Here is a 14,336-nt window from a genome sequence, read left to right as displayed (position 1 = left end):
GGACCTTAAGCCAAATTACCCCAGGCTCTATACCACAGGGGGTTTGGCAAGAGAAAGTCTCTCAACAACTTCCCTTACTCTACCAGGGCGAGAAGAGTAACAGGGTCAATGATCTGGCAGGCCTTCACTAGACCAGTTAAATCAACTGTTGGATGTATTTCAGAGAATTGATCTGGATGGTAGTGTAGATATAGCCTTAGTTGACATAGGACACAAGTTCAGGCTGAAGTCTTAGCCAACTGGGATACGCATAGATAAGGACTAAGGTTTCACTACATCCTTCCTTTTGACATCTGTGGAAGCTGGCATAGAGCATTCCATGGAGAATTAAGCTTCTCTAGCTTTCTGAATCAACTCAGAGAAGTGATATATGGAATATCAGAGAGATTATATGGGTGAGAATATCTTTTATTGAATCAGCTTCTCAAGAGTATGTATGGAACCCATTCCTCGCCTCAGTGAACAAAAGCATCTAGAGTACCTGTTAAGTGGTACTGAAACTTCTCTTGAGAAAGTCAAGTTTTAAACTAGGGATGTTAGAAGCAGGGGTGAGCAATAAAAAAAAACCAGCAGCATGCAGAGTTAGTCCCTTTCAGGTTGCCGCCGCTAGGTTTACCTGTGCCTCCACAGGTACTGGAAGATTGCAGCTCTGGTTCGCTGCAAATCATCATTTGTGGCCAATACAAGTGATGGAAAACATCACAGATGAAGATGCTGCTTCCTGCAGCTCACATTAGTTGCGAATGGCGATTCACAGCTGTGACGGTCCGCACCCATCACTCCCCAAAGGTAAGCAGTTGTGTTGATGGGATCATGCCCCTAACGAGGGCCCTGAGGACTCGGATCGAAAGGGATCCGGTCTGGTTGACGGGGTTCGGCACCGTAACTCGTCAGCCCGCCAACCACTCCGGGGTTCCGCTTTGGGCTGCTTCCTTCCCCTCCTGCGCGGTGCTGTCCCATCCCGACACCCGTGGCGCCCTCCTTACCACGGGGCCCTCCGATGGGGGAGGGGTCGTCCGCTGATGAGAGCATCCAGGCTCCTAGCTGGTCCCGCCGAGGCTCTCCTCTCCTGCCGAGTTGCTCCAGAGAAGGAGCCTCCTGTACTCCCGGCGCTGGCGTCTTTTGAATGCCGTGCCGGGGCTGCGGCACCAATCCCTGCTCGGGGTGGGAGGGGGGGTCATGCAGCCATGCTCCCAGGACTCCGCCCCTTGAGCTTGCCCAGCGCAGTGTTGCCGTGGCGACATAGCCGACATCTCCGCCAGCGACGGGCGTGACGTCATCCGGCGGTGCCGGCTGGGCGGTGTCCAAGCAGCCCGGGCAGCGCCGGGCTTCCCTAGCCTGCCGGCTCCAGAACGCCTCCTGGGGCTGGCCCTCAGTGCGGGGCGGGGGCGTCCCATCACAGCAGCCAATGAGAGCTGTGATCCTCCCATACCTGCAGCGGCACAGGTCAACATGGAGGTGGATGCCTGCCAGGGACTAACCCTGCGGACTGGAACCAGCCCATACATATCAAGAGTAGGGATGTAAGCAACTAGTTGAGTTACTACTCAACTCATCGCTTCTCCCGCACCTTGCTGCCTCTATCAGAGGCAGAAAGTAGGGGAGCAGGAGCCAGTGCTGGGGGGAGCTGGCTTAAAAGCTAGTTCCCCCCAGGACAGTCTCCATGGGGGAGCAGGGAATGCAGAGGTGTAGTGGGGACTGGGCATGAGCCAGGACTCAGCTGTCCTGGCTCACACGTGGTCCCAGACACTGTGCTTCTGCTTTTTAAATGGAGTAAGAGCTGCCTTTCTGCAAAAGTTAGCCATATAAATCCTTTAATTATCCCTCCACCTTTATCAATTGGCCATGGATATATTTCTATTAGTAGATATACATTTTAACTGACATTTACTCTCAATTTTTGAAGAACTAAAACTTCAGAGGGATTAAACAACATTTTTGCTGTATTCAGCCACTTAAGTTTATGGACCTGGTTAATGTACTAAGATTATTTATAAAGACAGTCCTCAGTTTCCAGAAAAATGTACTGCTTTTTACTCTTGTACAAAATTCATAAACACGATTATAAATGAAAGAATTGCATTAGCTCTAAGATCAGTTTAGATGAAAAACTCCAGCTGAACTTTCGTTAAGCCAAATGTGAAGCATTCACTATAAACAACTTCAGTGGCATGCTATTGCTTCCACAGCACAGTGAAGAAAGGTTTTTTTGCAAAGGTCCAACTTTAAACAAGGCACAACAGGAAAAAAACTAGAACACAGTGGATCAAATTATATCACCAAGTATGCTGAAACTGCTCTCTTTCTTGCATTTGTGCAGGCACCATTGAGGGTTTTTGGATAATGAACATCTAAAGATAGCAAGTACAACTTGTGCCGAAGATCCATTTTAATCCATAAAAAAAAAAATCCCAGCAGATAAACTAGAAGGTTGGCAGTTCATAAAATCCTACAGTAACTTTATATATACATACACGCACATTAGATTCATTGGACAATATTTAAGTTTTGCATATTACTCTTTTCATAATAATCACACTGTTACTCGGGGCCTCTAGAATTCTGTTACACTTAAATCCCTAGTTCTCCAATAAGCATAAGAAAACTATGGCTTTTAGTTTGTTTTAGCTTTTGCAATTGTGTTGTGGCATTTTTTCAACCAAGTACAGTAAACTTCCAATAATCCGGCACCTTTAGGAACCCAGGGGGTGCCAGATATGCCAGACTATTGGAAGGGGAGGGGTCTAGGGTGGTGTGGGAGGGATGCCACCCCAGACCCCTCATAGCCCCCCCTTCTGATAGTCTGGCTCTGCCCCAGGCATCCCCGATTCAGCTGCTGCTGGTCAGTTTCAGCAGCAGCTGAATCAGGATGCCTAGGGCAGAGCAGCTGGGGTGCTGCTGGGTTGGTTCAGCAGCGCCACCCCTTGGCTCTGCAAGATCAACCTGGCAGCACCTCAGTTGCTCTTGGGGATGCCTGGGGCAGAGAAGCTGGGGTGCTGCCGGGTTGGTCCCACAGCGCCAAGGGGTGTTGCTACTGAAACTGACCAGCAGCTGACTCCAGGAAGCCCGAGGCATAGCTTCCCGGAGTCAGCCGCTGGTCAGTTTCAGCAGCAGCTGAATCAGGGACAGCTGAGGTGCTGCTGGGTTGGTCCTGCAGCACCGAGGGGCAGCGCTACGGGACCTACCGGCAGCACTCCAGCTGCTCTTCCCCTGGCTTTCCCGATTCAGCTGCTGGTCAGTTTCAGCAGAGGCTGAATCGGGGAAGCCAGGGGCAGAGCAGCTCCAATGGTCCCGCTGCCCGGAGCACTTCCGGGTTCCTGATGGTGCCGGACCATCAGAAGTGCCGGACCAATGGAGTTTTACTGTATACAGCTCATCTGTAGTCCAGTAGCTCAGGATCCACCCTCCCTCCTAACAAGCAGTTGTTTTTTCCATTTACTGTCTCCTGTGGAGATACCATGCCTAGTAGTCACACAGACACTAACACTATATTCTTGAGCATAAGTACTTTCCCAACTGAAACTGAAAAAGAAACATACATAAAACCTATGTGCCTGTTTAGTTTCATGCTGCAAAGGGTGTTACTTGGGAAATGCTAGTCTACAGACGCTCCGAGGTAACCAAATGCCTGTACTGAGACTGGCAAGACATCAACTAGCAGGAGAAAAGAGAAAGACAGACTTGGGAGGTGGAAAAGCAAATAAAAATCAGGCCTCCAAGAACTTTTTCCCTAACTTTCTTACCCCATACAACGGGTCAGAGAACCATTATTGAAAAGTAAATGAAAATGCTCTTCCCTACCTGTTCCACAAATTACAGAATACTGAAAAGGCAATGTCAAAGGCAAATTACATTACAAAAGTGAAGTAATTTAAAATCCATATTTGGATTTGGACACTATATCACTTCGGAATTCTTACACCCTCACCGCAAGGCTGGTATTTAATAAAATTATAGTGTTTATGCCTGCTGTCATCAGTTCTAAACTGAATATACCTCCCATTTCCAAATCACCTGTCATGTAAAGCATTGCTAAAGAGAGAAAAGAACAAATATGTTTCATTCAATGTGTTACTGAGAAAGTCATTTTAATTTGCAATTATTTACACAAATATCTGGTGATACCAAGGAAAACTGAACATGCAATAACTGCTGTATTAAATACTGCATATTTACATTGTGACATTATGACTTCAGCAGATTATGAAAATACTAAATCCATTTGTTAGGGAGAAAAATTTGTGTAAATGAGGCAAATCATGTCAGGCTGTACCTGTAATAACCTTTTCTATGAAATCTCTAAGTACTTTAGTGGCCCTTGAGGTAGTGCTACAGAAAAATGCAGAAGCGTTTTATCACTGTGTCATCTAATCTTGCTTAGGTCTAGATGACAATGTGGGAAGTACAGCAGTGTTTAAGTACTAAACTACTACCAATGAGTGCACTAATGTAGAGAGAGCAGTGCCATTTCTAATCATTACCTCTCTAGATCCGCACTGAGAAGAGAGCGGTGGTAAAAAAAAGCCAGTATCTTTCTTCCCTTGTGCTCCCTTTGATAACAACATTGGTGAAGCTACACTATTAATTGACTTGCCATCAGAGATATGTAAATAATAGCTAGTCATAAAGCATCCAGTCTACAACATAGGACTCTCCCCTAAAGCTTCAGAGGAAAGTGAAACCATGGAAGTGTCCCAAATCATTTGTTAAATACCGTAAAGGGTGGCAGTAGTGTCTATACATATGACTTTTTCTATAAAACACCTTCAGCTAGAACAGGTCATAGACTTTAAAACCAGAAGGGATTGTGATGATCATCTAGTCCAGTGGTCACCAACCAGTAAATCGGGATCTACTAGTAGATCTTGGAGCCTCTGACAGGTGATCCTGACTGGTTTGGCCAAGAAGCTATCAAGTGCTGGCACTTCAGTTACCCTTCTCCACACTGCTGCGCATGTCCTGCCCTTTGCCTGGGAGTTGCTCCTCCCTGGGAGCCTCCTGCTTGCGGTACAGAACAGGAAATGGAGGGAGGGGTGCTTATGTCAGGGTGTCCCCTCTCCTCCTGTATTCTATCTCCACAGAGCAGAGAGGGGGCACAACAGGGCTTGGGATGGAGGGAGTTTGCTGGCTGCTTTTGAGAGTGGTGCAGGGGCAGGGCAGGGGTGAGCCTGCCTTAAATCCACTGCACCACCACCCAGGAGCCACCTGTGGTAAGCAGTGTCTAACTGAAGCCAGCTCCATTCCCCTATCTCAGTAATGAACCTCCTCCTGCAGCCCAAGCCCCTAACCCAGGCTCAGCTCAGAGCCCCTCTCATTCTCCAAATCCCTTAGTCTAAGACCAGAGCCTGCGCCTCAACCTTCTGCCCCTGCCTGGTGAAAGGGCGGGAGGACAGAAATGCATGTAGTCTATAGCACTGACCTATAAGCTTTTGCTTATTGGTTAATTGGTTAATCAACTACACTACTACATCCCTACTCTGGCTAAGTTATTGAAATCCTCAGATCTTCAACGATTTAGTTCAAATCAGCAAGTGACCTGTTTCTCACACAGAGAAAGGTAAAAACAAAACAAAATACAGACTCTCTTGCCAATCTGATATGAGGGAAAATTCCTTCCTAAACCCAAATATGTCAACCAATTATACCCTGAGTATATGGGCAAGACCCGCCAGGCAGACACTATGGAAACAATAATCTGTAGTAACTGAGTCCAGCCCTCCATCTCTGGCTGTTGAAGGTATTTGCTAAGAGAAGACATTGTTGGACCATTTGCCACTGCAGACAGTCTCAACCCAGAAACACCAACGTGTTTTATCAGTTTTGTCAACTAGAATAACCTATTTCTTTCTGCACAGACTCAGTATTTGATGCTATATACCATACCCTGCCATTAAAGCATACATACAAAAGATCATAATTTCCTTAGTCTGTAGTGTGGTTTTTATTAACAATTACCAGAACTGTTTACATTCTCGTAGTCATCACGATGTACAAGCACAACATCATTCAAAATATTTAATTGCCTCTTACCCTGCGTAATCCACATCTCTAGGATAGCTTAACAAGCGAAGTCCTTGTTCTAGCTTGCGTAAACTTCCTTTTAAATCTCCTGTTGCCATTATTTCACACACTATTCTTCTTTTCGATTTTGTGACAAGTTTTAATACGGGATATTCTCTTCCTTAGAAAGAAAACAAACAAACATGACCATTATAAACTACAATAGGATTACCAGTGAAGCCCAGGCTTTTCCTCCCTAGACATTGTCCTATTTCTGATACCTATTTCCCAATATGATATTAAGCCAAGATACTGCAGAAATTAATGTCTGTGTTCTTCCTCATTCAAACTAAAAGCATACAATAGATAAGTCAGACAGTACACTAGAATTATTACCATCTGAAAGGGAAATCAGAGTTCAAATTCTATAGTTGGGTTATTGCTTCTTAAACAGTTTGCTCAGGCAGAACAAAGACATGTGTTTTAGTCTACGTCTGGTAGTCCTACTATTACCGTCTGAAGACAGAGCTATACAACCAGCTTATGGGATTTGGATGAGTCTTTATATCAAAGAAACAAAGGCTTTTTAGCATGAAATGTCTCACGTGAAGAATATCCCCTTCCCTCCCCAAAATTTATATTAGTGAAAAGTAAAGTTAACGCTAAATCACCCCTACTGGGGAAAAGTACCTTTGCCAGTAAGACCTGTATAGCCATTAAATAGGACCATAAATAGTTTTGTAACAACTCAATCTCTCTCCTTTCTTAGGGCTCCTGTTTCTTCTTTCATTCCCAGCTATGTGGGGGGGGGGGGGGAGGGAAACAGTGGGTCTCATTGGAAGCGCTACCTGAAAAAAGTAGACACTCTACTTTTCTATTTAGCTTCTATTTCCCTGAGTCACTCCATATCACCATGGAGAGGTTCAGAGTAGGTGTCTTCCCCCAACACAACCAGTTGAATAGGACTGCTTTGCCCCTGAAAGTATAGCCTATAGATTGGTAACCTCCAACCTAGGACCTTGGAAATTTCAGATAACGAGAACCTTCTTAAAAATTAAGGCTTGCCAAACCACTGGAGAAGAGGAAGCAGGAATGGGCTAAATGTATAAAGAATGGACGTTTTTGTTGCTATTCTAATGCTTTTGTTGGGTCCAAGCTGTTTCTAAGTGCTGTTTCCTTTACAGTATGGATTTGGAAAGCAGGAGGAAAGAAATAAAAGCATGGGGGATCCCTGTCAGCAGCAGCAATTTGTGCATGTGAGCATGAATGGGTTCTGCAACATCCAAGCTACTACAGCTGTTTTGTGTCCCTCTGCAATTCTCCATCTCAGCAGACTGCTCTGAATACACCTGGTTCCATCATTGTTTGGGTAGTATCTAGACTAGAGCTTGGGTAATATCTGGATAGTTGAGCCTCAGTAAATAGCCCTAGCTTACTCAACACAGAAAGTGAAATAGCTCCATCTACTCATTCCATAAAGGAAGAATGGGATATGAAGATCTACCCTTTTTGTTTGTTCACCACATTTGCACTCTCAGAAGTGCTACATGGACACTTACTGCTACAAGCCGCAACAAGAGCAAGAACCAGGCTATATAGTCAGACTCAGAAAGGACCAAATTTATTTAGTTTAAAAACTTGTCCTGGTTTCAATTTCTGTTCTGCATCTTCTGATAAAGTCTATTTACCCCCTGAGAAGGCAGAGCAAAACTGCTGGGCACTTCAGGGTCATTCCTAGCCTGCATGTAGCAGGTCTGACTTTGGTGCCCAAGCTATGAGGAAACTCAGAGCTTATTGTTTAACTTCTGTGGAGTTTCCTTCACAGAAGAAACCGAAGCTTATATTAATTTCACTCAGTCTGATCTGCAGCAGAGTTTTTTACTGTGGAAAATTCCTGTCTTGTAAAGACGTTTCATAAGTGTGGACAGGAAAGAGGCGAGACACACAAAAGACCAAAACATAATATTCCTATAATCCCACAATTTAACTCTTGCAATAGAACATATGGAGGCTGGGAAAGGTTTTGTTCTATATGTTCTTCTGAACAGAAACACAGAGGAAATTCTTATATGGAGAGAAAAGAAGGATGTTAGGAGGATTAGTTGCCAAACGAGATCTGACGCTATTAGCAACTATGCCTGATTAACAAGTTTCCTTTTTTAAAAAATTCATCTTGAATGGTGACTTTAGAATAGATCATAAAAACTGAATTATCACATGCTAATTTCCATTTTTCAAAAAAGCCTATATTGCTTCATATTTTTAAACATTAAATTTCTATTTAGAGAAGCTTTCTGAAGAGCATTTACAGCACTCTGAAAGCACATGTTCAGAAGTTACAGGCAGTCAAACTTGGTGGTTCTCCAGAATGGTTAAACTTTGAAAGCACAGACTGGCTAACAGCCCAGCTTTTACGAGTCCCAACTGAAAACAAATGGCCTATTTCAGAACTCTGCATAAACTATTTGAACACACGATGCAAACTGCCAAGCTTCCTCTATTGGTACTTCACAAAAAGGGTTAATTAGCAAGAGGACAATTTCCAAGAGTTCAAAGAAAAATTCTGAAAATATGCAGTGTCAAATTATAGAAGATGGCATTTCCCTCAGTATAGTTGTTTACTTCTGTGAATGTTTCAATCAACAAAACAAGGTCTATACTAGCAATGTTTAAAAAAAAAAAACACATATCGAGTAATAGGGTAGCCATGTAACCACTGAAAATCTCAGAGCCCGCAGGGAAGCCTCCTGGAGCTCAGCCTGTAGCAGGCTCCTCTCCTGGGAGGGAGGCTTCATTGCTGTAGCAAAACCTCAACCCCAGGAACAGGGTGGGCAGCCCTTACCGCTAACTGTTAAATGAAGTACATATGTCCTTACTGAATTTCATCCTCTTTATTCCAGACCATTTCTCCAGATCATTATGACTCTATCCTCCAAAGCACTTGCAACCTCCCCACTCATCTTAGCATAGGCCACAAATGTAAGTGTACTCTCTATGCCAGGAGTGGGCAATAATTTTTGATGGGAGGCCACTCCAAGAATTTGGTAAGTATTCAAGGGCTGTATTCTTCCATTATATTAATGGAGGAAGTATGGGGGTCTGGGATGCAGTTTGGGTGAAGGAGGGGATTGTGACCCAGGGCAGCAGACTAGGATGCAGAAAAAGAGTGCAGAGTCTGGGAGGGAGAGTGACCTGGGATAGGGGTACAAGGGTTTGGGTTGTGACTTGGGACAGGAAATTGGCATGCAAGGTCTGGGAAGGGTATGGGTTCAGGAAAGGATTCTGACCTAGGGTAGGGGTCTAGGAGGAGGGAGTGAAGAGTCTGGGAGGGGATTGTAACCTGGGGCGGGAGTACAGGGATTTGGGCTGTGACCAGGGACAGCAGATTGGGGGCAAGGTCTTGGAAAGGGTTGTGACCTGAGCAGTGGTGCCATATCTGGGAAGGTGTGTGGATGATGAAATAGTGGTGCAGAAGGTTTGGGTTACATAGGGTAGGGGGACAGCAGGTTGGGAGAGAAAGGCACTAGGATGCCACAGGCAGACTCTGGCTGGGAGACCTTACCAGGGTGGCTCCCACCCAGCAGTCTCCTTAGCTAGGGTCCCTGTAGGTACTCAGTGCAGCTGCAAGGGCCATGTTTGCTGCTGTGAACTAAATGCTATGAGCCTGAGGGAATGTGGAGGGAGGGGCACTTCACATGCTGCCTGTCCTGCAAACAGGCAGCTTCTACTGGCCGGGCTTATCCGTTAATCCCATCAACTATGTGCAGTCCTCACACCTTGCTGATTCTGTTTTAAGCCCGCTCCCCACTAGCACCAGATCCAACGTAGCCCCCTGCCCCCACAACCCTCATACTGCTGCCTCTGATAGAGAGGCAGCAATGTGGACAGAGAATGGGCAGGCGGAAGCCAGTACATGCAGGAAGCCAGCTTTCAAGCCTCCCTCACCACCCACACACACACACCTATCTCTTCTTGGGGTGCTGCAAGTGGTGATGATTTTATTCCTTAGTTGCCCTTGAGCAAGAGAGCTTTGTTCAGTTAAGAGGGACTAACAACAGCTCTCTAAACACTGCAAGCCTAGGAGAAGGGAGAGAGAGGGTTCACCCATTGCCCCCGTGCCCACTCTAACTCAAAGATCCTATTGGCCAGACACCTTTCCTGGGCTCACAGCACTCAGAGCAGCACATGGCTCCCTCTGATAAGCATGCAAGAAGGAAGGGAGGAAGTATAGCAGAGGAACCTGCTGGGCTTCTGACTGGGAGACAACCAGGTAAGTTCCTTTTGGACAGAGGCACCCCACTTCTTCCCTCCCGCCAACCCTCCATCCCCTCTTCTGCAACCCCTAACTACACAAAACAAAAACCCTCTACATTCCCATTCCTGCACCAATACTCTCTCCCAAACCCTGCACCCAAATCCCCTAGCCCTAGTCATATCTCAAATCCCTGCACTAGGGATGTGAACTAGTCATCAACTAGTCAGTTAACTGATAAGCCTAGGCTTATTGATTAACCTAGTCAGCTACTTACATTTCCTGCCCCACCCCCACTTCCTTTTTTATCTGAGGCAGCAAGTGCAGGGGAAGTAGGAACCAGTGATGGGGGGAGCTGGTTTAAAACCCAATTCCCTCCAGCACCGTCTTAAAAGCCAGTTCCCCCTAGCACCGGCTCCATGGTGCTACCTGTCGCTGTTGTTCCCCTCCCCCACCGTGCTGCTGCCTCTATCAGAGGCAGCAGCGCAGGGCGGCAGGCAGCCAGTCAAAGGGGAACTTTGACCGGCTTCCCTCACGGACCAGCTCCCTCCTGACACCCCATGCTGCTGCCCCTGATAAAGAGGCAGCAGCGCGGAGTGGCAGGGGGCTGGATTACATTGGCTGTCGGCCCTTCCCCTGGGAAATAGAATAGTCGACTAAAAGCTAAGAATTCACGTGATTAGTCAACTATTCAATTAATTGATAGCTAACATCCCTACCCTGTACCCACTGCTACACCTCTCCTTCAAGTCACAATTCCGCCTTAGACACTGCACTCCCTCCTGCACCCTCCCTCCCTGTCAGAATCCTCTCCTATACCCATACCTCCTTCCAGACCTTGCATCCCCATCTGCACTCCAGAATCCTGTCTCAGTCACAACTTCCTCCTTCGCCCAAACTCCCTCCCAAATTCCACTCCACACACCCCCTCTCCCCTCCCGTGCATCGAAATCACTTGCCCATAACTCCCTTCTACATCCAACCTCCACCCCAGACCTCATTCCTCCTCCATTAATGTCATGAATGATTGCAGTCTTTGACCACTTACCACATTTTTGGAGTAGCCCTCTATCAAAAATTATTTGCCATCCCTAGTTTGCCCTATACTATATAGCAGTGGTTCCCAACTTTTTTTATACCGTGGACCAGTAAACCCATCCACAAACTTTTGGCAGACCGGTAACATTTTATTTGCATATTCAGTATGCAAATAATGAATGCACAAATAAAATATTACTGGTGCGCCAAAAGCCCCAACCCCCAGAGCCACCACAAACAGCTGGCTTCAGCTCCGGCAGTTGCAACATAGCAGGCAGCTGGCGCAGCTGAAGCTGGCTGTTTGCAGTGGCTCCGAGAGGTACCCTTACCTCCCCCATCCCCCGCCAGCTCTAAACCCTAGAACCCCCCGAACCCTCCACTACTCCCCAGCGCCAGCCACTGACCCAAGTCCCCTGCACCCAATCCTCCCCAGTGCCAGACTCCCATCTTCAGAGCCCCCCAATGCCAGCCCCCATCCCAAATGCCTCAGTGCCAAGCCCCCATATCTTAAAGCCCTCCACCACCAGGTCCCTTAGTGCCAGCCTCCTTTTTCAAGAGCCCCACTGCACCCAACCCCCAGAACTCCCCCAGTGCCAGACTCCAATATTAGCCCCATCCCCAGAGTCCCCCAGTGCCAGCCCTGCCCCATAGACCTCCCCCACTATTAGCCCTGCCCCTGAATCCGCCCAGTGCCAGTTCCCCACCACAGATGCCCCAGTGCCCCCCAGTGTCAGCTCTTCACCTCTTAGAACTCCCCACTAAGAGCTCCCCAGTACAAGCTCCACCTGCAGAGCCCCTCCAAAGCCAGTCCCTGGCCTCTTGGAGCTAGCCCTACCCCCAGAGCACCCAGTGCCTGCCCTGCCCTGCACCCTCCCTCCCCAACTAGCCCTGCGCTGCATCCCAGCCACCAGCTGAGCACTGCTGTCAGGTTGCAGGTGTTCTAAGGCTGCTATGCTAGGCTTTGTGTGACCCTCCTGCTGCGCAGCGAACCGCTCTTCTGTATCCCAGAGGAAACACTGTCCCTGCCTGGTGCTGATTGGCTGAGAGGCAGAGCAGAAAATGTCTCTTCCACCAGCTGCGGCGGGAGGGGAAGCACTTGGCAGTGTACCCCAGCGCCGGCCCCAGAGCCGCCACAGCCCAGTAGCCAGAGATTTGTGGCCCAGCACCAGTCCACAGACCAGCAGTTGGGGATCATTGTTATACAGATTTCATGGGTAGATCAGTATCCTGACCCTAAAGGAAGTTGCAGAGGGCTCAAGAGGTTATAGGGTGGAGGGGAAGTGTGCAACATTCCTACCCTAACTTCTGCACTGCCTTAAGATATGGGTGGCTGGAGAGTGGCAGCTGTTAGTCAAATGCCCAGCCTGTAAGACAGTGTCCTGCAAGCAGCAATGGAAAAGGGTGGCAATACCCTACCAGGTCATCCTTATCTCCGTGCTGCTTACTGGAGTGGCGCTGTCTTTACCGGGCTCCAAAATAACAGCCTCCACTCTCCAGATTCCCAGTTCTGAGGTTTACAGAAGTAAGGGTAGCCTCTATACAAAACCATGATACGCCCACAACTTGAATACTGCACACAGATCTGGTCGCCTCATCTCGAAAAAGATATATTGGCATTGGAAAAGCTTCACAAAAGGGCAACAAAAATTACTGGGGTTTGGAATGGGTCCCTTATAAAGAGAAATTAAAAAGACTTGGATTTATCAGCTTAGAAAAAAGGAGACTAAGGGGGAATATGATAGAAGTCTATAAAATCATGACTGGTGTGGAAAAAGTGAATAAGGAAAATACTTATTCCGTTAAAATAACAACTAAGGGTCACCAAATGAAAATAATAGGCAGCAGGTTTAAAACAAACCAAAGGAAGTTTTTCTTCACTCAGCACACAGTCAACCTCTGAAACTCCTTGTCAGAGGATGTGGTGAAGATTAGGACTTTAACAGGATTCAAAAGAGAGCTAGCTAGATTCATGGAGGTTAGATTCATCAATGGCTATTACCCAGGATGGGTAGGAATGGTGACCCTAGCCTTTGTTTGTCTAGAAATGCATGACAAAGGAGGGATCACTTGATGATGACCTGTTGTGTTCCCTCCCAGTCTAGGGCATCTGGTATTGACCACTGCTATGTCAGCAGACAGGAAATTGGGTTAGATCAGGGTTTCCCAGCCTATGGGTCGCCATTACACTTCAAAAGGGTCGCCAGGTGTCTCCCCAGGTGGCTGTTAAGGAGCCATTCACACTTTTTCTGAATTGCCCTGGGTCACCGAGTCTTGCTGACTTCTCAAAATTGGTCCCCCTCTGAAAAAGGTTGGGAACCGCCGGGTTAGATGGACCTTTGGTTTGATCCAGTCTGGCCATTCTTATGGCTCAGCCCCTCTCCCGCCCAGGACCATTTCTCACGGGAATTCGCCAAGAATCCTACAGAGAATCCAGCGCCCAGCCCGCCGCTCTGCGGGGGAAGGAGACTTAAGGGCCCCGGCAGAACAAAGCGAAGGGACGCAGGGTCCCTGCCCGCCCCGGCCTCCGGGACGAAGTACAGAAAACTTCGGCGCCCCAGCTCTGGGGAGCGGGGCCAAGACTGAAACAGACGCGGGGCGGCGGGGCCGGGAGGTGGCACCAGGCACGCAGAGAAAGCCCCCTCTTGCCACTCCGCCCGCTTTTTCAAGGAACCTCCCCCCGCAGCGGCTGCGCCGTCCCCGCACCCACCGGAGGCTCCTGGCGGCGGTTTGTATTTTACCGGCAATTGAAGCCCAGCCGCGGGAACCGCCTCCTACCGCGTCCGCATTGGCAGATTCATCGCTCGCTCTCCGCCGCCTACCCGCCAGAGCGCACTCTGGGTCAGCCCTACAGCGAGGTCGCGTTGCCGGGCGGCTCTCGCGGGCGGGGCAGGGTCACTAACATTTAGGCTTGGCCATTAGCCAGGTTCGGCTCGTGCAGAATCTGCCAACACGAATCTGACAACAGCTTCCGCTTCCGGGAAGTCTCGGGTGCTGACGTCACTTCCACCAACAACAGCGACATCAAAACTAAGGAACGAGAAGGGGG

At 47.9% G+C, this 14,336-nt stretch overlaps 1 protein-coding gene across 7 annotated transcripts in view; it reads right to left on the bottom strand.

The window, feature by feature from the left end:
• CEP44 (centrosomal protein 44) overlaps positions 1-14,287 on the bottom strand; it is a 53,611-nt gene extending 39,324 nt beyond the window's left edge. For 3 of the 7 annotated variants that reach the window (XM_075930215.1, XM_006126982.4, XM_075930218.1), the window contains exons 1-2: positions 13,998-14,135; positions 6,031-6,181 (exon numbers count right to left, since the gene is read on the bottom strand). In XM_075930215.1, coding sequence (XP_075786330.1) covers positions 6,031-6,119 — 89 coding nt within the window. In that variant the 5' untranslated portion in view covers positions 6,120-6,181; positions 13,998-14,135. Of the gene's footprint in view, positions 1-6,030; positions 6,182-13,997 lie in introns of all 7 variants that reach the window. The other 4 variants (XM_006126986.4, XM_075930217.1, XM_006126984.4 and 1 more) reach the window with 4 other exon arrangements.
• Positions 14,288-14,336: the final 49 nt, after the last annotated feature.

This window comes from Pelodiscus sinensis, chromosome 5 (genome assembly GCF_049634645.1).
Source record: "Pelodiscus sinensis isolate JC-2024 chromosome 5, ASM4963464v1, whole genome shotgun sequence".
In the NCBI taxonomy this organism is placed as follows: Eukaryota; Metazoa; Chordata; order Testudines; family Trionychidae; genus Pelodiscus; species Pelodiscus sinensis.
The sequence above is the reverse complement of the archived record's forward strand: the minus strand, read 5'-3'. Positions and strand labels throughout refer to the sequence as shown.